Raw genomic sequence first — 23922 nt, forward strand, 5'->3', positions numbered from 1 at the left:
AGTCTTCTGCTTAAGGATTTAATAAAGCCTTTCCCCTCAGTGATGGTAAGAGATCCAGAGTCAGATAACTCTTCTGAGATATCTGCAGGGCAGTACCTATACATGATCTACGTTTGTTAAATGCAATCATAGTCAGCTGAGATCTAATTAATAGGTTTGCTGGAGCTGTGAGCTGTCTGCCTCACTTTGAAGAAGGCCCCTCTGTGAGCTGGAAGGCTCTTTGGGCTCCTCTGATTGCACTGACCAGGTCCCTGCAGGAGTTTAGGCAGGAAATCTATATAGGGACGTAACTGTCTGTTTTTCATCTGGATCTCTGTTCCATGCTAACTGTATAACAGTGAGATTTCCCCACTGGGATGATAAAGGAAGGGAATAAAGGAGTTGGTATGTTTTCCCTGCTTTTAAGCTCAGTGTAATCAGCTGGAGTTAACACTGAGGTGGGAGAAGAGCTCTTTATCTAAGAGCTGTTTTGATGCAAGAGAACACTAGTCATGAATTAATCTCCTAAGTAGGGAGGTGTGATTACAGCATCGTAGAATGACTGGGGTTGAAAAGAATCTTTAAAAGTCATCAAGTTCCAGCCCTCAGGTTGATCAAAAGTCGTCCAAAAATTAAATTAAATTAAGTACTCCATAATAAATTCATCGTAATAGATGATCTACTTGCTGGTAGTAGCAGGTGACTGGGCACAGCAGTCGAGCAGGATCTCTTGGACTTATGTTTGCATCATAAAGCAACAGAAAAGACTGTCTTTGCTATCCACCCAGTTTTTTCCTTGCCTTTTGACCTCTCTGTATCGGTACTCCAAGTGCCATCCCTGCTGGTATAGTGGCCTTTCTGCATGAGCACTCCTCAATCCATATCAAAGCGTGTCCCACTCCCAGAGTTTCCCTGAGATCCATCCACAGCACAGCACGTTCCCATTGCAGTGACCAATACCACTCTCCATTTTTATTTTCCCTCTGTGATTCACTGGAATCTGTATCCTCCAGCAGTGAGGCTTCATTGTGAAAGCCCTGAATGATTGCTGTGACATAGAAATTGGGATGAACAATTGGCTGGTGTCTGGTGCCACACATAACTGCCAGTGCTAATTGGCAGAGGAGCCAGGAACCCAATGAGCTGTGGAGTTTGACGTAACCTCTCACCCCTGTGGCAGTTTGTAGCGGGTCATGACCGAGGCATGATTGCAGAAAATGGTGTGAGAAGTGTCTGCTGAAACACTTCTGTGCATAAACACTGGACGTTGTCCTGCAGAATCTGCAGTTCCTGGAAGTCAGGGTGCTTTCAGGCAGATTGTGGCTACCAACACTGTGTGTGTTTCCTCCCAAGCAGAGGATTTTTTGTGGTAAATGCCAGTTCAGGGTTAATGGCTGCGTCTTCCAGAAGGGCTACAAAAGCATGCGGGACAATCTGTCTCTACTACACAGGGCTGAACTTACTTACCCCTTGCAGAATCTGCACACAACTTGACCCAACAATCTGGTAAACATTTTAGGTTGTAGGGAAAACATACCTACATGAAATGCAGTTGCAGTGCTTCTCCTACCATTCATTTGCTTGGAGACATAAAATCCATTGTGTTTATGTTGAGTTTGGCAGTGTTTGGTTGGCTTGAGCTAGGTGAAATAATTGTGTTGTTTGTGCTTTGAACTTGCAAGATAAAGTTTTGCCTTGGGGGGTATGGGTGCTAACTAGTTCATATACCTAGGGTCTGATAAAGGATCTATGGAAGGTTTCCTGTTTCTACTGATAATGCAAGATATTGGCCTTGAGCTCATTCAGTCTGAGGTGAGATTTGAACAAGCAGTTCACTTTGCTGAATGCTGTCACCACTGTACTGTTTTAGAAGAAGGGAAAACCAAAGCAATAACCATCTTTTATTGGAGAAGAAAGTGCTGCACTTAGTTCCTTTGAGGAAAAAAGGACAAAAGCGCCTACCTTCGTTGGCTTTGTATGGTAGCATTTCAATTCTACTTCATTTTGTATAGTATGGGAAATTTCAGTTACAGTGTGAATTCGGAAGCATTTTAAAGTCAAATATTTTGAGATTATACAATCATAGATTCAGAGAATCATGCAGGTAGTTTCCATGGAAATAAATAGGAGGCATTACTTTCTCTGTGACCTGTATGGCATCATTTGAGTTAGAAAAGACCTTCAAGATTGTTATATCCAACCATTACCATTGAGTACAGCACAGATGCCCCGAAAAATTAGGTTTGTCTATGGGCCACAAAGTCTGAGAATGTGGCAGTAAGCATTTCAGGTAATCAGGACCAATGCAATCACTGACCAATCACAACATGCAACCTGCACTGGATGCTGATTGTTGAGGTGTGTGGTGGTGGCTGGAAGATTGGACTGGAGGTCTTTTCCAGCCTTGGTGGTTCTATGATGTAATGATCCTACAGCTGATCCCATAACCAATGCAAAGTGGCCCTAGACCTTTGTGCTGCTACAAGGAAAGGCCCAAATCAATTAGGCCCACTCTTAGGCACAAAGGGGATCCTTCCTCTCGTGTGACAGCACATAGACTGACCTTTAGAAAACAGCCTTACTAAAGCACTGTGGCGTTTTCCAGGGGGAAACAAAGCACTACTGAGGACGCTGAGTATTTTAGAGGGAGAAACAGTAGAGAAATCTCATGGCCACGTAGATATGCAGTTACTTGCCCAAGGAACCAGCAGTCAGTAGTTTCTCTGTCATCCCCCTAAGTTAGAAGGTATGTCTGTGATTATGTGAACCTGAAACATCACGGTGACTTAAATTTCTTACAGATTGGCATATGCTCAAGTGTATTAGCAGATACAGGCTTTAAGCATCCAGATGTAGATATCATCATGTTAGGAGATTCTGTGGTGCCACCCATCCTGACTCCTCCAATAACTGTTCCAGTTCTTTCAGAATGCTTTCTGTCTCAGTAGTCAATCATTTCTGATGGAAAAGCTTCACTGCATCCAGTGGTTACTCAGACTGTGTGAAAAATTGCCTCACTTTCCAGTCTGTATTTGCTTGCATTCTTCTGGATTCTCTTTTTCACTTCCAGACTAAAAAGGCCTCCTAACAAACTCTAGCTTTTCACATTAACTTTCTTTAGACCTGCTGATGTTCCATTTTAGCATCTTTCTCTTTACTTCTCTCTGGAAAATGCTATATGAAGCTCAGAAGCCAAAGTTGCAAACATGGCAGGATTGACTTGAATACTTTGCTTGTCTGTCCATTTGATCTATGCCTGTGCTTTTATAGGTAAGATTTGGTTTAGTTTCATGATTGTATGAAATGTATGGATTGTAAAACTTGTGTTTGCAGTTTAGCTAAATACAAAGAAGCCAAACATATAGTTTGATATAAACAAAGATCCAGTTCTGCAGATTGAATTCAGACTGACTTTTCTTGAGCTCTGCAAATTTGCCTTTGCTGAGGATTTAGCCAAAGGAGCAGTCATTTCTCTTTGTCCTTCTGCATACCAGTAAGACAATCAAATCCAAAGAGAAACCATTGGCAAAGGAGGGCAGGACTCTTATCAGTAGTGAGCGTTTGTACATGTCTAATACTTTCAGAGTGGAAAATTCATTTTTCAACACGAGTTCCCTCAGGCCAAACTGATGAAAGGATGTCTACTCCCTCTCTCCATCATCGTGGACTGGCATTCGATGAACTTTGGCTGACTGGCTTGGATGAAGAACCTGGCACAATCCTGTCTGTACACAATGAGAATTTTCCCCTTGACTTTAATTGGAGTTGGGTCAGGCCCCAAAATGTGTGAAAGAATCAACTAGCACTGTTTCAGAAGCTCAGCCCATTCCTGCACAACTCTAAAGCATCTATTGATTTCTCAGACCAGCCAAGCACAAGGGTGCTGTTTGAGATAAGGAAAGGCCTTAAAGTCTGTCCTGCTGTACAAATAAGGCCAAATGTGAAGCCCCCTTTTTTGCTCCATTTTGCTGAACTATTTAGGGTGAAGGAAACTCTCTTGCTTCCCACCTAATAGGTAGCAGTTACAGTTGGGTTTCACTCCAAGGATCAGCGCAGGGAGCAAAGGAACAACCACTGCTCACGTGGATTGTTTCTCTCTATGTTCTTCCACTCGTGTCTGACCTGAACCACCTTAATGGCTTCAGTGGATGGGCACTGAAATAGAATGGCTTCATTTCTTCTTTCTGAGCTTTTTGACAGCGTTTGGTTTCTGCTTAAGGTTCTGATGATGTTGCTGCCACAACACAAATCCAACATTCCAATTTCCTTGGTCTACATTTTTACCATTAGGTGAGAGGAAGAGATTTCCATCTACCTGGTAATGAAACATTATCCTTAAAACTATCTTGTATCTCCATATCTGCTGCATAACTGCTGATCACGGGGGAAGAAAAATAACCAGAGAACGCTCCTGTAAATGATATGAAGAATTTAAAAACAAACAAACACAAACAACCAGAAAGCAGAGAGAAGGAATGGGGTCATTGTGTGTTTGCCAATTCTCCTTCAGATCTCACACCAGCATTTTAAGGTTCACTTCACCAAAGGTATTGAGGCAGTCCTAAAAAGGACCAGAAAATGGAAAGGAGATTGGAGGAGAGGAAGAAACAAAGAGGTTAAAGAGACAGAGGAGAAGAAGAAAGAGGTTGAAGCTACACTCTTCAATTAGCCAGGACCTAATAGTAAATACAGTAGCCAAAAGTACAATCATAGACTGGTTTGGGTTGGAAGGGACCGTTAAGATCACTTAGTTCCAACCCACTCTTCTATGAGCAGAGACATCTCCCACCAGACCAGGTTGCTCAAAGTAAGTAGAACTAAAAACAAAACATAAGCATTAAAAAAAAAAAAAAAAAAGCATAAAAATAAAGCATTTGTGTGCTTTTAGAAAATCAGTGCTAGGGTTGATTTGAGGATTTATTGGCAAATGCAATAAATGAAGACTTTGTAACGCAATGAGTGGCTATAAAGAAGTTTGGGAAGCTTACTGCCCATGGGGCAGTAGTAGCTGTGAGCATGGGAAGTGGCTAACTGTCCCCTTAGACTTATTCACATTCTTGTTTAGATTTTGGAGCTAGCCAGAAACACCCCACCCAGGAATGTAGTTTCATCATCTCTTCTAGAACAGCAGAGGTCTGTACCTGTACAAGTCACCAGTGATGGCTATGAAAGGAACGTAAGCCATCTAATCCATGGAGCTGCTGGCAAACAGTAACTTCCTTCTGGATTGGTGAGACAGCAGTTTGTGCCTGGCACTCTTGCAGCTTTCATTGCTGATCCACTGCCAAAGGATGTGTAAGAATGGAGCATGAGCTTGAGGTGTGAGTTTGGGAAGAAGGAGATGTGAGGCAGTGAAGAATGAAGAAAACCTTGAGTGTCAGAGAAACTGAAGGTCAGGCATCATCATTTTGGGGAGGGAAGACAATGGGTGGCCACAGGGGCTGGAGGTTTCCCAGGCTGGGTAGGTGAGAAATATTCATGGATTTGGGGATCCACTTCTTGAGGTTGAAAGTACCAGACTCTGGGTCATGCCTCTTCTGCTCTTTGGTCTGCTGATATCTTGCAACCCTTGAGAGGGTCCACATCTCAGAGATCAGGCTCTAACATGGTTTTATGTGGTTCTGCTTGGATTATTTATCCCCTGGATTTCTCTTTTCCTCTTGGAAATAACAGAAAATTTAGATTATAGAAGAGCTCTGAAGCAGGAACTGCCTTTGAAAAAGCAACCTTATCAGCTATGCCTCAGTCAATTTCTAGCACCTCACAGCAATGCAGCATTGCCAATAAGGGTATTTTTAAAACTTTGATCACCTTCTCCCTTCAGCTGGTAACTTGTGCTCGTCTTTCCTTATCACTGAAGACATGTTCAGAAATGCTGTTATCGTTCTCAAGTTGATGAGCATGAAATAGGGACAGTTACCCCATTTACCAAGATAAAGCTATTTTTACATCTGAACTCAACTGTGAGTCATCTGACGCAGAGGTTAGACCATCTAGAGCTAATCACCATCTTACAAGTACTCACAAGATGCCCCCCCTTCTACCAAAAAATCAAACTAATATTTCTTAGAGACAAAATAGAAAGGTCCAGGCCCTCAAAGCCTGTCAGTTACATAACCTCTGTTAAACTCAGCAGAAGATAAATGCTTAAATAGCCTTGAGTATCACAGTCACGGGGCTTAAACTTGCTTCTTAAGTGAGCTAAAGCAGACATGAGAGCTTCCTGCAGTGTTGTATTTGGGGAGGCCTGGGTAGTAGATGGACTAGGCATAAAGTGCAGTCACGTGGACTGCATTTTTGTTGGAGTAAACTGGTGTGGTTCCATTTATTTTAATGAAGTCCACAAGGTTTCTGCTAGCTGAGGATCTGACCCTGCTGTGCTTTGCTTTGGGTCGGAAGCACAGAAATTAGAGTTTGCATCATGTAACTTATGTATTAGCAGAGATGAACTTTGAAATGTCTTACTGCTTTCAGCTGGCTTTCAGCTGGCACTGAGGAAGTGAAAGCACAAAGGGAAACCAATGTTACCTTTGTGGACTTTGGGGGCCATATTGGTTTGGCTACTGCTAGACCAATGCTATTCTACACTCCATACAGGTTGAATAGCATCCCAGCCTCGATGCATGTGGATATGGTAGCAGAGGAAAGGGACAGTGAAATTGAACTAAGTGGTGTCTTTCTGCTCTGCCCATCTTTCCACGTCACACTGGAAGCAGGCAAGATGTAGCTTGATGAAATAGTGTGTATGTGCATGTGTATAGTTTTGCAGCTCAGCTCATCAGTCTAGAAATAACATTTCTACTGTATGAAAGTGGTGACAAATCAACAAGCCTGGACACAAATCCTGTTATAATGGCTTAATAAATTGGCTTGCGACAGATGACACGGGGTAAGTAGTCCAGTGTGTGCTGTTAGGCAATGATGGACATATGAAAATGTAATGCATTGTGACCTAGCAGAAAGAAGGTTAAGGTAAATTGAATTAATTTGCTTTTGCTATGGCTTAAGAGCACTCTTACATGTTTCTGGGGCATCATTGATGCAAAGCAGCATGTTAACAGGGAAAATCTGTGTTTGAGGCATCTTATTCCTTGAGGCATCTTATTCTTGTGCCTGAGACAGATGGTGATCATGAGCCCTCTCTGAATTCAGTTATGTCCATCCACCTGCCATGCATTTTATAGAGTTGATGTAGTATTGAAGCCTCTAGGGCAGCTGGAGCTGAAGGGTCCATCATCAAGATGTAAAATTATTATTCCCCTGAGGGTTTTTAAATACTTTTTTTTCATTGTTTTAATTCCTGATTGATGAAGAATTGCTTTGAATTTGACAATTTAGGCCCTCACAAACTGTTGTATGTTCCAATCAGGATCCACATTGTTCCTATCAAGATGCCTTCTTAAGAATTTCTCTGGTCAAATTTCTTTTGGCAAACATACTGCCAGATAGGACTCAGCATCCAAAATACCCATGCATCTCCCAGGAAAGCTTGCAGAACTAATCACTACTGTAGCAATTTAGTATTTAAAATGACTTGCTTTTCAGACTCCCTGATAGGGAAGGAGGAGTGGAAGTTACCCAAGCAGCCTCTTTGAATCTAGGCCTACAACTGCAATTAAAGAGAAGGAAGAGATAAAGCAGTGGTTTTGCTCCAGCCTGTCTTGTTTGGTTTTGTTTCCAATTTGTTTTTTTTTTTTCCCCCTCCTTACACAAAACGCTGAGTGTGCCCAGGGTAAGTTAACATTTTGTCTTTCCCTTTAATTTTTTTTGCTGCTCAGCAAATTGGCTTGACCTAAGGGCTCACTTTCAGAGAAACAGAATCGCCCAGTAAGAAGCTGTTTTATTTCTTTCAAAGATTCCAATTGATATCATGCAGTTTTTTTGCAAATTGGGTCTCTGGCCTGAAGCTCTGAAATCAGCAAGGGTTTTGCCATTGCCCTCTGTAGGGTCAGACCATAACCCTGCAGAAGGTTAGACACAGTGGCAGAAGGCTGAGATAACAGATAGATATTTGCATTTTCAGTTTGCTAAGTTGATGTCTGGAAATGGCTTCTCTGTTAATGGCATGGCTTGGGTTGAAAGGGACCCCAAAGATTGTCTAGTTTTCCATTTTTCTGTCAAAGGCAACTAAATAGCGAAAATATAAAAGCCTTAAGCATGGGAATGAGACAGGAAGTAATTTGAGGCTATTAACATGTCTTTGCTACCTCCTCATGAGACATCTAAGCCAGGATCAGGAGTCACTATTGAAAAGCCACCTGTGCTCTCTTTATGAATTCTAAAAGAAGGTTGTTCTAGCCTCTAGTTGGAACAAAAAGACCCATTTGGATGGGAAAAAGAGTTTTTGTTTCCTGTAAACAATGCCATGTGAGCAACATCTTCCTAGGGAAAAGCTCACACCATCTTTACCCTTCCTTTCTTAACAGAGGCAGTACCTAGGCCAATATGGTATATCTACTCTTCCTATCAGGTTATTTTTGTCTCAGAAAGCAAGGAAACGTATGTATTAAAAGTAAAATTAAAAGGAAAAGGAGGTGTTCCATGAAGAACAAAAGCAGGTGTGGAAACTAAGGCTACCCTGACATCTCCATGCAGCACACACACAGTGGCATGCAATATTTAGGTTATAAAATGATTGGTAATTGATTAGCTGTATGAATTCCAGTGTGCTGATAATAGTGGGATGAGGAATTAATCATATCATATAATCACACAAGCAGAATAATTATCTGGTTATTACATCTCCATCACAAATGACATTGTGCCTTGGCTAAGGTGGGCATCTCAATACAAGAAGAACTCAGTCTGATTTAGGCACGTGGGACAGTAATCAGCTCAAAACTCCTGGATTTAGTTATGATTAAGGCATCAGCATCTAAAATGGCATTGTAGATATGGAGATTTAGGACGAGGCTGATCCCTGTGACTGGGGATCACCATCAACAAAGCAGGAGGTGTTGCTCTTTGCTACTCCGTCTTCCTGCCAGGTCTTGGAAACAGGATCCATGAAGAAGCTTTTAAATAAGATCAGGGAAGCCTCCTTGACCAGCCTGGGGAAAAGGACAGCTGTTGGTGTGGGCAAATTCTGCACAAGTCATTCAACGCCCAGCCTTTCGGATAGGTCATGTCCTCTGGGCAACATAAAAGAGAAGTGCTGCATAAATCTATCACTGAGAAAATGAGTTTTCATCTATTTCCTGTCGAAGAGACCTGCAGAGATGTCCGTGTAAATCTGTTCCTCGTTCTCCAGTGGTGGTAGCCCAGGTGAATGGACCCAAGTACTTTAAAGGAGATTCAGAGGCCTCCACATTTCATGATGGATTGAGATGAATCTGAGCCCATGCTTTTGCCAGAGGCAGCAGGGATTGGGCTGAGGGCAGTGTTCCACCTCCACAAACCATCTCAGGAGCTTCAGTGTTATCATCATGTGTGATGACATGAATATATCCTTAAGCTGACTGTATGTCTCGATGCCCTGTCACAAACATCTCAAGTTCTGTTCCACACCGTAGGAGGGTGTAGAGTTGAGGGTGCAAGGAGGGAATTATAGGGACTGCAAAGGGGGTCACATCCTTGCACAAGAGTGGTCACACGTGGTGAGGGACAGATCTGGTAAGCTGATGAAGGGACCCATGCTTGGGGCAATGGGAGTAAGGCAGAATGTTTACATCAGGACATGTTCCTAAGCCAGCTATAAGGTGTGTGAAGTGGGAGAATGCCCCTTTGTACTTCTTTGTCCAGATTTAGATACTTCTTTAGCCCAAATCCTAAACCATAACATACCTTATCTTCAGTAAAGACGTGTGCTAGTGCAGTGGTGATCTCTGGTGCACAACAGTGTTTGTGTGAAGCTAACTGACCTCTTGATGTTTTGTTGCATTCCCAGTAGGTTGGTGCATGCACACATGTGCACTGTGTGTGTGCTTCCATTAAAACCTCCTTAGACCAACTCCTGTCCAACTAAGCTGCTTATACTGAGCTAGAGAAATTCAGATGCTGGTTGAATCTTCCATTCCTTAGCAATTATTAATGAACAGAGATATCTTGCACAGAGTTAATACTGCTGACAGGTAGGATATATATGTATATAATGCAACATGTTCAACTCCTTGTTAATCACTGCCTCCAGCATCTGGACTGCATTACTCCAGGTGACTCAACTAGTTGCTACATCAGTTTTATGAGAAAAATGTATTTCTCAGGACTAACACTAAAGTATAAAGCGCAGAGCCTGGTAGCTTGTGATCACTGGTCAGCCTTGTTTTTTCCACCCTCATGCTCCTCTGCACCTGTCTGAGAAAGCCTGCTTGTGTCTTGAGTACATTTTTCCTACCAGTTGACAAAGTGGGCTGTGTTTTTTGCAGCTACTGTAGGACCTGATCTCTGTGCTGCATGCTGGCTTTGTGTAGCCCTGTTATTTTTTCCATCATTACAGTAAACTTTCAATTTGACCCTCTGCTGACATCCTAAAATCTCTGCCCAGATTCTCAGCCAAGCATATTTCTTTGCATCACTCCACCAGTCTAACCACTGTACTCACCCTCCTTTTTGGAAGGACTGGCTGCATTCCTAAGTATCAAAGGCTTATTAAATATTTGCCCTAACACGACTGCAAGGTGTTCTCTTACAAAGCAAATGCACTCTCTTCTACTTTCTCTATTTCTTTGTTAGCTTTCAGATTATTCTTCTCAGTATCTAAATCAATGTGATCCCACAGCAGATTTGTCTAACAGGGCAATATATGTCCCATGTGACATGAATCCTTGCTTTGAAAGTCATAGGTCTGGTTCCTGTCCAGAAAGCAGACATTCATCCCGATATACATTCTAAATGGGAATGCTAAGTACTCTGTGACCAGAAAGCAGCCTGATTCACGTGTTCTGCACATCCACAATGAAAAGTAATAGAAATTGATTTCAAAGATGTGTCTGCATTTGAAAATACGTCCTTCCTTGTGTCCTTCAGGATGATCATGTAAAACAATATGTAAGGTATGTCCATCCAGGCTGGATGTGGCTCTGGGCAGCCTGATCTGGTGGTTGGTGACCCTGCACATAGCAGTGGGTTGAAACTGGATGAGCATTGTTCTCCTTTGCAACCCAGGCCATTCTATGATTCTGTGATATTTTGATTTCTTGCTAGCTCACCACCTTTAAGGATTCCTTGTGATGGGCAAACTTAGAATCATTTGAGCTGGGAGGGACTGTTACAGGTCATACGAGTCCAATTTCCCTGCAGTGAACAAGGAAATGCCTGTGAATAACCTCATCATTCATCATTTAGGAAAAAGATAGAGCCTGCAGAAGATCTTACTCCATGTGGAGCAGTAACTGGAGGCCCAACAAATACCTGACACTGCCTACAAGATCATGAACAGCCTACTTATAAGCAGATTAGTTTTGCACTGTCTCCCTTTCGTATAATCCTCAGAGCCCTGCATGTGGATGCTTGCAACATAGATGGTTGGCCCATTCAGTAGCCATAAGCTATGCCTTTGTCTCACCCTCACATAAACTTCTGAAATAATTAAGATGAAATTATCTTACTGATTATGATGGATTTAATGAGAAGCACAGAAGTGCTTGTTTAGGTCAAAAAGGTTTCTGTCCCTCCTTAACTGGAGGTGGAATTGGTTTCCGTAGTTGGTGGCTATTAGCATAGGAGGAAATGGAGGAGACCTTCATGGAAAAAGCAAACAGGTTGTGGCTAATGTAATCTTGAAGATGGGGAGAAGAGAGGAGCTTGTTGAGTCAATAAGTCATCAACAAAGTCTGGGTAGACAGTCTCACTGCAACATCTCATGTGGACACGAGCAGTGCAAGCCACCTAGAGAAAGATGGGGTTGCAAATGAGGCAGAAGATGGGAGAAAATCAAGCAAGCAGTGTTGTAATGCTTCTTTTCATGCTGAAAATGTCTTGCTGATCTCTCCATGTTCCCTCTGTAGTTGGTGGGAAAAGAGGTATTTTTACAGTACATCCGGTATCCTTTATCTGTGGATGAGGCAGATCACACCTTGGATGTTCTTGACAGTATTGTCTGGATCTGCATGGCTGAAAAAAATTAAAGATGATTTTGTAGATATCAGCTGTCGGAGTCCCACCTATAGAGTCAGCTTGTGATTATATAGCTTTACCATTGTGTACTACTGTGGTTATATAGCTTTGTGTTGAGGGATATGGTTTAGTGAGTACTATTGGTGACAGGTGGATGGTTGGACTGGATGATCTTGAAGGTCTTTTCCAACATTGGTGATTCTGTGACTATAGGCTTCCCGATGATCCACTTCCAACTCAGCATATTCTATGATAGTGTTGGCTTGGTCCATGCCAGGGCACCCAAATCTGCCAGTGCAGGACATCCTTGTGTCACAAAGGACCTCAGACTGCAATACATTATCAGCCTGTGCTCACTCTGATGCATAAATATATATATTTTTTTTTGTGCTAAGTGAAAAATGCCTGTGACAGTAGCAACTGTTCAAATTGCCATGTATCTCCCAGCACAGCGTGAAGAATTGCTCACAGACCCCTTAAGAAGGGAGTTTTGTGAGTTGTCATTCCTGGTCTTGTACTCTGCCTCTATGCCTTGTGACTGAATGGTGCCCTGGGCAGCCTGGTCTAGTATTACATGTGGAAGTTGGTGGCCCTGCCTGTGGCAGAGGTGTTGGAGCCTAATATCCTTGAGGTCCCTTCTGATCCAGGCCATTCTGTGATTCTGTGATTCTATGACGTGCTCCAGCCTCATGCCTCTGCCATTCCTTCATCATACCCATCCAGAAAGGATTCCCCAAAATTCATTACCCAAAGCAAATCCACGTTTGAGGAGCATGTAGTTGAAATGCATCACATTTTGCTCCCCTAAATCTCACCTGGGAGCTCCTAAATGCTGCTGAGTGCACTCCCACCAGTAAATCCCCACTGGCTGCAGATGGCCCAGGCTTTGGATGAAAGGAACAAGTGTCACTCATATCCACACAGAGGCAGGGAAAAAACAAAGAGCAGAGGAATGACCTGGGGAGGAGGATGACACATCCCAGGCCCTTGTCAGCTCAGCTCAGTGTTACCTTCTCTGCCTGGGAGTGAAGTGCTTGCTGTGCCACCACTTTCCCCCATTGCCACCCTGCAGCAAGTCTCTGCTTGTGCCATCTGCCTTGCAGCAGGCAGCTGCTGTGCATACAGATTGGCAAGCAGGAGCCCATGAAGACCCCACTGCAAAATGCCAATGGGTGATAGGGGAGGGGTGGGCTAATTCTGAGCAATCAGTGGGGACAAGTCTCTCACCAAACATATGGCATCGAGAAAACACTTTTTATGCCTTCTTTTTTTTTAATTATTTTTTTTTAATTTTTTATACCATCATGTTTCATAGCAACTGTTTTCAGCAGGAGAGAGGAGCAGGGGGGGATGTGTGAGTGAGCTTGTCACTCGTGCAAATCAATTATTGCTCTAAATTCACCGTGGTGCAAATGCAGAACACCGAGGAAGAGCTGCTAATCAGATCTTCATGCCCGGGCCCAAAAAGAGCAGGGTATAACCTAAGCAGACCCACTGAAACCAATGTATCTATTTCTGAACATCTCAGGGATGCTTAAGCAATACGGATGTAGGTATATAATAAGTAATATAAGTAACGATGCAATTGATGCACTCTTCTAAATGAGTCTGGAGAACGGTGCTGGGGCAATGGCAGGTGCTAACAGAGCTCTTTGGCCAGCTGATTTCAACCCTCAGATGTTTTGCAGTTGTTTGGGCCATTGAGTGCTGGAGAGAAATTTCCTATTCATTTCTTTTTCCTCATTTTTCTTTTCTTAGGTGACTGTTCCCATTACCTGTAAGCGTTAGTTCTGAGCTGCAGTGAGGACTTCACAGCAAGTTGCTGTGCTTAATTATTTATTTTCCAAGGAAGAGCAGCCCTCCTTCTCACTTCAGCTTTCTCCTTGCATTGCAATCTAATCTGTCCATGTCATTAGCATTTACCCTCTTTTCCCTTCTTATCCTCTGCTTTTTACTTTTCTTAACTGAGCCTTTCTTCTTTTCTTAACAAGCATTCACAATTGTTTGTAGACTTGACTTTCTTCAGAGTCCTTTGTCAGACCCCTTCAGTTTTTGCAATAGCTGCCAGGCCATGGGGTGATTATAATTGGATTTTGTTTACAAGAGCTACTTTTTTATCGTTATTGTTGTTTTTATTTAACCTGGGTAATCAGTTTATTCACCAGAGACTTCATTTCTGTGGATTGGGGAAGGCAGCCCTGTGTGAATGATGGGGGACCATGATGCTCAAGTCGCTCAAGATGATGTCCATCAAGATAATGACTTTGGTGGCAAAAGTAGCATAAAAAACCCAATCACTTCTTCTTGTTTCTTCTCCAGTTCAGATCGCCTCCATCATGCTGAATCAGGGGTTTGTGGGTTGCACCATAAATGAGCCACTGGGTTGATCTCAGTTCAGAATCACATTCTCATGAGTTGGTTAATGCCTGCCAAGCACCCAGAGTATGTCCCTGTGCAGGCTTTGAAGGCCTTTTGGCTCTTCACATGGGACTTCACAGAATCACAGAATTGCAGGGGTTGGAAGGGACCTCCAGAGATCATTGAGTCCAACCCCCCTGCCAAAGCAGTTTCCCTACACCAGGACTTATCCCGTAAGGACTTCAAGGGCTGCAAAAAAGCAATCTCAGAGTTACACACAGAGCAAGGTTTACTGGGAATTTTGGATGTTCACAATGGAAATGTGCAACAGATCACCACTGTTTCTTCCTTTCTTCTCTTCCAGGTAGGCTGCAAAGCCATGATGGTTTTCTTCCAGTACTGCGTCATGGCCAACTTCTTCTGGCTGCTGGTGGAAGGGCTGTATCTTCACACCCTGTTGGTCATCTCCTTCTTTTCAGAGAGGAAGTACTTCTGGTGGTACATCTTAATTGGCTGGGGTATGCATCTTCTCAGGCCTGAATGCCAGGTGGTAACCCTGGCAGGCATTTTTAACAGCAATTTAACCCCCAGTGGTCAGAGGAGCTTAACACCATTAACCTTCAAAACTATTTAAGAGCTTAGTTTGTGCTCGATTCGTTGATAGTTGTGCACCTCAGTGTCTTAAAGGTCTTTTGGCTGAAACCCCTATTTGATCCATACTGGGATCCCAAGGTTGTATTGAGCACTGACTTTAAAATGTAAGGATGAACTAAGCAGGACTGCTGGATTCAACCAGACTCTGCAATCCTTTGCTCTTCTTGCCTTGCTGAGATCAGGCTAGATAGCTATCCTGACAAGGGGAAGAGGAAGGGGAAGAAGACAAAATGAAACTTCACAAGGTTGCCCAGAGCTGAAATACTAACATACGAAATTAATCCTACTAGATAGACTTCTTTCTCCAAAGACATTGTAAGTCATTTAGCTGGAGAAGTATGTATAAGCAAGCTAAAAAGGCTTTCTGTTCTGTGCTCTCTGTAGCTGAAACTGGGAAATAATTAGAGCAGGCAATAAACTTGAAAAGGAAGGGGAAAAAGCATTTGTGTCATTTGGAAGGTTATGCCTGGACTCAAGGTTTGACCAGTTAGCTGTACAGTAACTTCCATTGAAAGTGACAGGAGTTACGCTTGGGTTCACTCTGCAAAAGGGAGGCAATTCTCCATGCTGTAAGTGTGGGGAGAGATGATATTAGCAGGCCTGGCTTCAGATGCATCAGATCAGACCTTCTTTAAACCTGGCTTGTGTAGAGATCCTTTCAGCACAGTGCCTCTGAAAGATCTTAAAGAGGAATGTATGATTTAAAATCAAAGGAAATCTTTTGCATTGGTAATGTGTTCTCAGGTTCTTTGGGTGAGGAAGGGCAGTGGAAGGATTTTTGGCCTCTCAGTCATCCATCATTTGCAAGAGTGTGGATCTGAAATGGATTATGCAAGAATTAATAACTTGGACATACTTGTTCTGTTTGCACTACCGTTGCGTTTGGAAATCACTGTTAATGAAGAATGCTGTGATTAACCCAAAACAAAGAAACCTTTCCTACCTGGGATGTTTCCAATCTAAATCTAATCTAAGACAACAAACAGAGAAAGAGGAAAAAGGGACCACAGAGATGGAGCAGGACAGCTCTCCTCAGGCAGACCATCCTGGAGTGAGGAGCAGTGGTGAAAGCATGCCTGATGGTTTGTGACAGTAACACCATCTCTCCTCTCACCAGGTGCCCCTTCCGTGTTCATCACTGCTTGGACGGTCGTCAGGATTTACTTTTTCAATGTTGGGTAAGCCTATGGACTCACTTTTCTTTCCTGCTGTGAACATATGTGCAGATTTGTGAGCAGATCCCCCACCGTCCCCTTTTGCTCCCCTGAGCCCTGTGCTGAGATCAGAGCTCCTACAGAACTGACCCTGCATACTCTAGAACACCAGAAACCTCATAAACACATCCATTAGCTCCCTCAGAAAAGCTCTGAAAACTCTTGATCTTTTTTTCCAGGCAGATCTTTGGATCTGTTCTCCAATCCTCTTTAACATAACAGCTGCCTTTGACACTTTATGTAAGAAATAGATAGAATACAGGTAAGCAAATGAGGCACATATTTGAGCTACCCAAGGATACATGCAAGTAAACAGGATCTGATCCATCATGCTTTGACTCAGTAGTCAAACTGGGGTAGTTTGAAATGCTTTTATGAGAAAACACTGCAGAGCATCACAGATTCAGGTGCTCATTATGCACTCGCTGTGCATGCCCTTGCATCATGCATTTACAGCACATGGTTAATTCCATTTTCCCCCTTGCAGTCTCTCTCCAAACGTGTCCTGATTTGTCCTTATTTCAGTAAAGGAAACAGCTCAGATTTTTCCCTGTGTTTTTGAGGTATAGTCGTGCTAACACATTTCCTTAGGACTGCTGACTTCTTCTATGGTCTCACTCTATCTGCATAAAACTGACCTTACTTACTGTGTTAATAAATAGCCTCTAAAAATGAGATAGAGACCAAAGGATTTAACCATTCTGACTACCAATTCTTCTTCCTATACATATTCCCACTCTGCTCCAGTAATTCTTAATAAAAATGCAGACTGCTTTGCAGCAGAGGCTTTAAAGCTCAACATTTTTATGCCAAGTAAAACAGTGTGAATATACAGAATATGTTAACACCTAACATAGATTATTTCTTTTTGCATATTAAAATTACCAACAAAGTTGCAAGGAATTAACCCAGGTTAAATAAAACCTAATTAGGTAAGATTTGTTAAACAGCATTAAGCTCGTATTTAGAAATTTAAACTCCAAATTAAAGTGACCTTCATTCAGAATTCTTAAAAATGAAGTGCTCCAGCAATAACGAGGGCCACTTTAACTGAATGAAAGGGCTGCTTGGATGCATCTAGCTGGATTTACTGCAGGTAACCCCACCACACCTTCTGTTATCTCTTTCAGAAGGGGATGTTTGTTTTTCCAGCAGTGCCAATTACTCTGTGCCCAAATAAATCCTTAGCCAGGATGATGGTCAGCATTAGAGGCCTCACTAATCCATGATTCTGATAGCACTCCCCTGGAGTGAGACCTCAATGTAGGGAAAATTAAGCAAATCTCCGTCCTTCCCCATATTCAACCTGATACATTCATAGATCCATTTGAGTTGGAAGAGACCTTTAAAGGTCATCTGTTCCAACTCTCCTGCAACGAACAGGGACATTTTCCAGCCCATTTCATTACCAGGGAGAAAAGCACCCACAGCCTTCTATTTGGAGCAAATGTTACCTACCAGTGCTCAAAGCCACTGCAACAAAAGTCATCAGCTCTTCCCAGTGCGCACAACTTTATCATTTTAACACAGACTATTAGGGATGGGACAGCAGGTAATGGCTTTAAACTGAAAGAGGAGAGATTATGTCAGATGTTAGGAAGAAATTCTTTACTCAGAGAGTGATGAGGCCCTGGCATTGCTGTCCAGAGGGAGTGTGAGTGGCCCATCCCTGGGGATGTTCAAGGCCAGGTTGGATGTGGCCTGGGCAGCCTGGTCTGGTGGGGGGCAGCCCTGCTTATGGCAGAGGATTGGAACTCTATCTATAAAGTCTCTTCCAATCTAAGCAATTCTGATTCTGTGATTTAAGCAAAGTACCTGGAAGGTAACAGAGCTGGTTGCTTTTTTTTTTTTAATTGATGTTTTAAGTCTGGTTTATTTATTTATTTAACTTTATTTATTTATTTATTTACTTTTTAGATGCTGGGAGGAAATAATAGAATCCCCAATCTGGTGGATCATTAAAACTCCTATTTTGGTGTCCATTTTGGTAAAGTATCAACATATTCTTAAAGCCATCTTTAATACAAAAAAGGGGGGGGAGGGGACAGGAAGGATAAAGGAGCCTTGATAAGTATTCTGTAAAGATCCACGTAAAATGCACTGACAGATAACATTGCATTGTGTACTGAATGCCTTTCTTGGGATAAGAAGCTCAGCCTCTGGATAAGCATCTTTATCTTTAAACACTGACTTAAATGTTGTGGGAAGAGCTTGAGTGATGGGGCACTCAAGATGGAGCTCATGTAAGCCAGACCAGCTCCATCTCATCCTTTTTCTCTGGTACAGTAGCCATGGGAGCACATAGCCAGAAGAGATCAAGGAACATACTTGGAGACCCAAGAAAAAGTCATTTTAGCTAATGAATCCATGTATAAGTTAGAATTTTGCCACCAGTTTTTGTTTCTCTGAGGTCAGAGCCCAGGGTGACTTGTTCCGTTGTAGATGTGGACAATGTGAAGAAATGTGGGATGAGGCCTACCTTAAACTTCTACCTAGCTAGATGAATTCCCACAATTATTTGCCTCTTGTTGTAGCATCTAGCACAAAGCTGGATTCCAGCTATGTATTTTTGCATTAAGTTCTTGAGAAGCTTGGCTAATTTCCATATAAATTGGCAAAGGTGCTTAACTCATTACTTCTCCAGATCAGTTCTTAGCAATCATGACACTTCTGAGGAACTGAGTACTTCCATCCCTGGTGAATATTATGTGTTTCCTCTGTCAAGCGTAGAGCCAAAACTTGAAAAATGAATTTGACTTAAACTTAGCTTTGAGTTTTCTCAAATCAAGAAACATGCGTGGGAAGGGAAGGGAAAGAATACAGCAGAAATCAAAGCCAATGTGATTTTTTTTTTAAACTGAAGCCTTGTCTTAGACATACATTCTTCTTATTCTGCATACATTACGCCCTTTACAAGGAGACCTTTTCTGTAGCATTTGTCATACAGGAATTCCAAACTGAAACAGTTGGAATAATTACTTTTTATTCTTTCGCTGCACTGCAAGGAAATAAAATACTTAGATGACACATCTCAAAATATTTATGTCATCATCAAAAGACATAAACTGTATTCTCTCTTTCCCAAGATAACCTTTTAGTGCAGAAATACGCCGTACTCTCCTGGTATCAGTGATGCCATGTTTTCTTTTGGTCAGTAAATCAATTCCTCATTACCAAACAAAATCTACCTGGCAATTATCTGATTTTACTTTTGCAAGTATCATATAAATCTGTCACAAAGGAAGGCCATGATAGCAGCCATATGATGAATAACAGATTTCTGCAGGCAGGAATGCTACAAATTCTGCATGTCCACTCGAATAAAGCATAGCCTCAACTGAAGGAAGATATATATACATATATAAAGTTAAACGTTAGAAAAATCTTTCTAACCTGAAGAATTAAGCACTGAGAATTGATCAAGTGCCTTTAATTCTATTCCAAGTTGAAAAATAATCTAAACCCTTTTAGTTGTTTGATAGTCGTGTTTACTACCGTGCAATGCTAAGGCCATACTAAGCCTTTAAGTCACATTCCACCTGTTTATGTGCTCATGTCTGCTCTTAACCATGATGAGCCAACACAGTATTTAATTTATGGCAGGAGGCTGGGAAGCAGCTCTGATCCTACCTGCAGTGGTGCAGACTGTGTGCTATCACTGCTCATTAGAGTAATAGATCTAGCTAATTCTATTTTGGATTGATAAATTTTACTTGCCATCAAGTCAGATGCTAAATATTTTATAAGCAAATAAATATGAACAGAAGCTATAATAAATGTCATGGGGTAGATAAAGAATGTTTAGGCAATGCATCATAACCAAGAAATATAATTAATTTCCAGTCACTCTTAGCCTTGGAAAAAGAGCTGTTGTCTAAATGAGAAATAGGCTTTAGTCTGCTGCATTCACCTGCTGTTGATATAAACCTGAGAGTTGCTGGAGGAAATGTTAGAATTTGTTATTGCAGGAAATCAGATTGGTTGGTTGACACAATCCTTCCTGCCTTTACATATATTACATTTTCAAGCTACAGCAGGAGAGATTCAGGCTGGACATGAGGAAGTATTGCTTTTCAGAAAGGGTGGTCAGGCACTGGAATGGATGCCCAGGGAGGTGGTGGAGTCACCGAGCCTGGGGGTGTTCAAGGAAAGGCTGGATGTTGTGTTGAGGGACATGGTTTAGTGGGAGCTGTTGGTAATGGGTGAACGGTTAGACTGGATGATCTTTTAGGTCTTTTCCAACCTTGGTGATTCTATGATTCTATATCTTAAAAATCAGAGTCCTTTGTGCATTCACTGAACACGAATGGATAAAGAAACTAAACTAGACTATAAGGAAACTAAACTAGACTATAAAGAAGCTAAACTAGACGAAGGCCACACTTCACTTTTCTGTTGGATGTGTTGCGTGAATAACAGCAAGGTTCAATGGGTAGGATTTTAGAAGCCAGTAATTTTTGTTCAACTCATGCCATCTACTTTGTACAAAACTGCCATTCCTAGCTCTACACGTTTGCTATAAAATAAGGCTAGCTTTGCTTGAGTACGTTAATGAAGCAGTTCTAGCTGAGTCTTCTGGTCTAACCTTGTAGGAGAGGCAACTGTCCACTGTGCTGGTGAGGTGTAACTCTTGCTATGCGTTGTCTCCAACTTCTCTCCAGAGAAGAATGCCCATCAGCGCTGAGCGGAGACCTGCTTAAGTGAATACAGCTTTGTGTGTTGTGTTGGTTCCTTTGGCTCACTGCCTCGGTCTTTGACACGCTCAGCAGCCGCTCCCATGTCACCGTCTCCCAAGGGCTTTTGACGTCCGTCGCTCCGCTAACTCCCAAGGCTCCTTTCCCACCCTGTCGTCGGCAGGACGTCGTGCATAGCTGTGCTCTATGGGTTTGACATCATCATACTTGGGATGTATGACACAAAGTCCCAAGCAGGCTGATGTCAGGCCCAAGATGGCTGCCATCCTGTGTCGGTTTACTGTGTGCTCCTAGAGTGGGGTTCTCTGCTCATGGCTTTTTAACAACGGCTTGCTCCGTGGCAAAAATATTGCAGTGAAAGGCATCCTCCCCCCCCCCCCTTTTAACAATTTCTTCTTTTCACTGCAGAACAATGCTGCAGGGGCATGATTTTTATCTTTCTTTTTCCTGTTTCTCTCCATCCCAACAGGTGAACTTCATTCTCTTCATTTGTATCATCCGTATCTTAGTCCAGAAGTTGCATTCCCCAGATGTTGGACACAATGAAACCAGCCAGTATTCGTAAGTCCTGGGCTTTTTTTTTACAGTATTGTCTGGTTTTGCAAAACCTGTTTGGCATTTAGTCAAAATACTGCATCTGTCCACATTTTTCCTCATCACAATTGTGAATTTGTTAATTTGCTAAAGATGATCAGAAACCAAGAAACAGGCCTTTCGCTGGTGGGCATGAGAGTAAGAGTAGCGTTCATTAAACAAAAAGGCCTTTAATCAATATTTATTGGATCCTGAAGGCCAGAGGACCCTGGTGAAGAACAAAGTGTATCCATCTACAGTATAGGGAAGCAATTGCCCTCAACTCATTTCTTCAGAGTAGAAACTGAGAAAATCCATGCATTCAGTAGAATCTATGGCAGTTTTTCCATATCCTAACGATGACTCCTGAACGGGATTGCATTAATCCATCCCTCACGTACTCATTTCTCTTTGCTCTTGAGAAACAAATTTGTCTGAGGAGTTTTGCTTATCATCTAGCTTTTGTCCCGAGGATATAAAGTTGACCTTACTGGGGCTCTTTATAATGAACAACAGTGCAAGTGAAATGAGAATTTGTCTCAGTGTGTAAGACTGGTCTTTGGTGCAGCGTTTTAAAATTACAAGAAATCCATTTTCCTGTATGGATTTCTTATATCTTCAATGCAAATAAAATAAAAGTTCAGACATCGTCTCATTTTTACCTCCTGCTTCTGTCCTGGCTTAGCATTTCAAATATCCAGGATGCTATCAAAGGATTTCTAGAAAATAACTAAAAAGGAAGAAGAGCAGTGTCTACCTGCTCACTGTTCATAAAATCTTCTTTACTTTTTGAGGGAGCTGTGTACTTTGAAGAATGTGAACTCAGTTCATCCTTCAGCAAAGTGGAAGACTTAAAATGAATACAGAGCTTAAATATTGACCAACCACAACTCTGTGCCTTTTTCTCTAGTGATGGTAAATCATCTATTTCATCTCCTTCCAGAGATTCTCAGATTTATAAAGGAAAATTCCAGTATTTCACCTTAACTTCTCCCTGCAGCACACAAAGCCAATGATTTCTTTTTTCATCGTAACACACCAACATTACCAGACCTGTGTTTTCTATCACATCTCTATGTATTTCAAGTTGGGCAATATATATTCCCAAAACCAAGACTGCAACAGCTTTAGCCAGGTGGGTAGATTAAATCATCATATTGAAATATGTTCTAGTACTTACTATGCAGCAGCCTGGGGCAGTTGGCTCCCGTTCATCTCCCTAGAAGTGCTGCCAGCCTCTCATCAGAAGGGTTATGCCCAGATTACCTAGCAGGTCATGCTGAGCTTTGAGCTCACAGCTTTTTTTCTACTTATTTTCCAGTGAAGTGTGAATTGCCAGTAAATCTTCTTTGCCTGGTAAACAAGCCTTGCATGACAGGGCAGTAAGTAACAAAGGCTTCCCCACGTTGGCCTGTCAAATAGGAACCAATTGCAGAAGGATGAATGATCTTCACATCTTCAATTCTTCTCCTTCCTCATCCATCTGGAAAAGCATCTCAGCTCCATTCAGGCACAAATCAGTCACATATGGGTGTCCAAGCCATATCAGATGCCTTAGGATGTTTGATACGCTTGTCTGGATCTGGCATATATGACACTGCACCTGTGGGAGACTAGTGTGTAACTTGTGTATATGTACAACCAGACTCCATGGTCTGTCTGAAAGTCTCTACTGACTGTTGACTGCAATGAAACATGAGGCACCATAGTCTCCTGTAGAAAATAATGTTAAGAGTCTCAACTTAAGGTTTGGATCCCAGCAAGGGTCCTCAACGTTTAGTGTTCAGATGACTAGCTGTAGAGAACCTGGAGTCATCCATTGGTAGGAGGATGGTTGGTCTAGATGATCTTAAAGGTCTTTTCCAACCTTGGTGATTCTGTGATTCTGTGATTAAGCATGTAATCTGCAGCCTGGATCCTTTTATAAGTCATACCCCTGTTACCTGAAATGCTGATGCTAGCTTCAGGGCTTTGTCCTGCAGGACCCAGAAAGCTTACCAAAACCAGTTGGTAATGATATGCATTGGTTCCCCCTGCCACATCTGGGATAAGCAGGCTTTAAAATGACAACACTGTGATTCTCTTGTTTCCATTTCTTCCTCCTCCTCTTGTTTATTTTATATTGTTTATATTTAAAAAATAATGTGTTGATATGTTGATAGTATTGTTCAGCTCCAAATGGTTTCAGTTTATCTGCAGGGTAGAAATTCAGGTACACTGCTGATTCACTCACTCATTAATGCTACAGGTACTGAGCTGGGCTTTAATATGTCAGAAACTGTGAAAACAAGTCTTCTAAAACAGTTTTCTGCAAATGACAGAGATTTGTGCAAGAGCAGGACAGCAATATTTAGGGCAAATAGAAGAAGAAAACACCTTTTTTTTTGCAGAAGAAA

General features: G+C 42.1%; 1 protein-coding gene across 1 annotated transcript in view; it reads left to right on the forward strand.

Moving 5' to 3' along the window:
• The window catches only part of LOC128086427 (vasoactive intestinal polypeptide receptor), a 105291-nt gene that overhangs the window by 70522 nt on the left and 10847 nt on the right, over nucleotides 1-23922 (forward strand). Inside the window, exons 7-10 of the mRNA XM_052695090.1 lie at nucleotides 14756-14909; nucleotides 16163-16223; nucleotides 18177-18246; nucleotides 21423-21514. Of these exons, the coding sequence (XP_052551050.1) occupies nucleotides 14756-14909; nucleotides 16163-16223; nucleotides 18177-18246; nucleotides 21423-21514 (377 nt within the window). The remainder of the gene's footprint in view (nucleotides 1-14755; nucleotides 14910-16162; nucleotides 16224-18176; nucleotides 18247-21422; nucleotides 21515-23922) is intronic.

This window comes from Tympanuchus pallidicinctus, unplaced genomic scaffold (genome assembly GCF_026119805.1).
Source record: "Tympanuchus pallidicinctus isolate F22 unplaced genomic scaffold, pur_lepc_1.0 scaffold3, whole genome shotgun sequence".
NCBI classification, from domain to species: domain Eukaryota; kingdom Metazoa; phylum Chordata; class Aves; order Galliformes; family Phasianidae; genus Tympanuchus; species Tympanuchus pallidicinctus.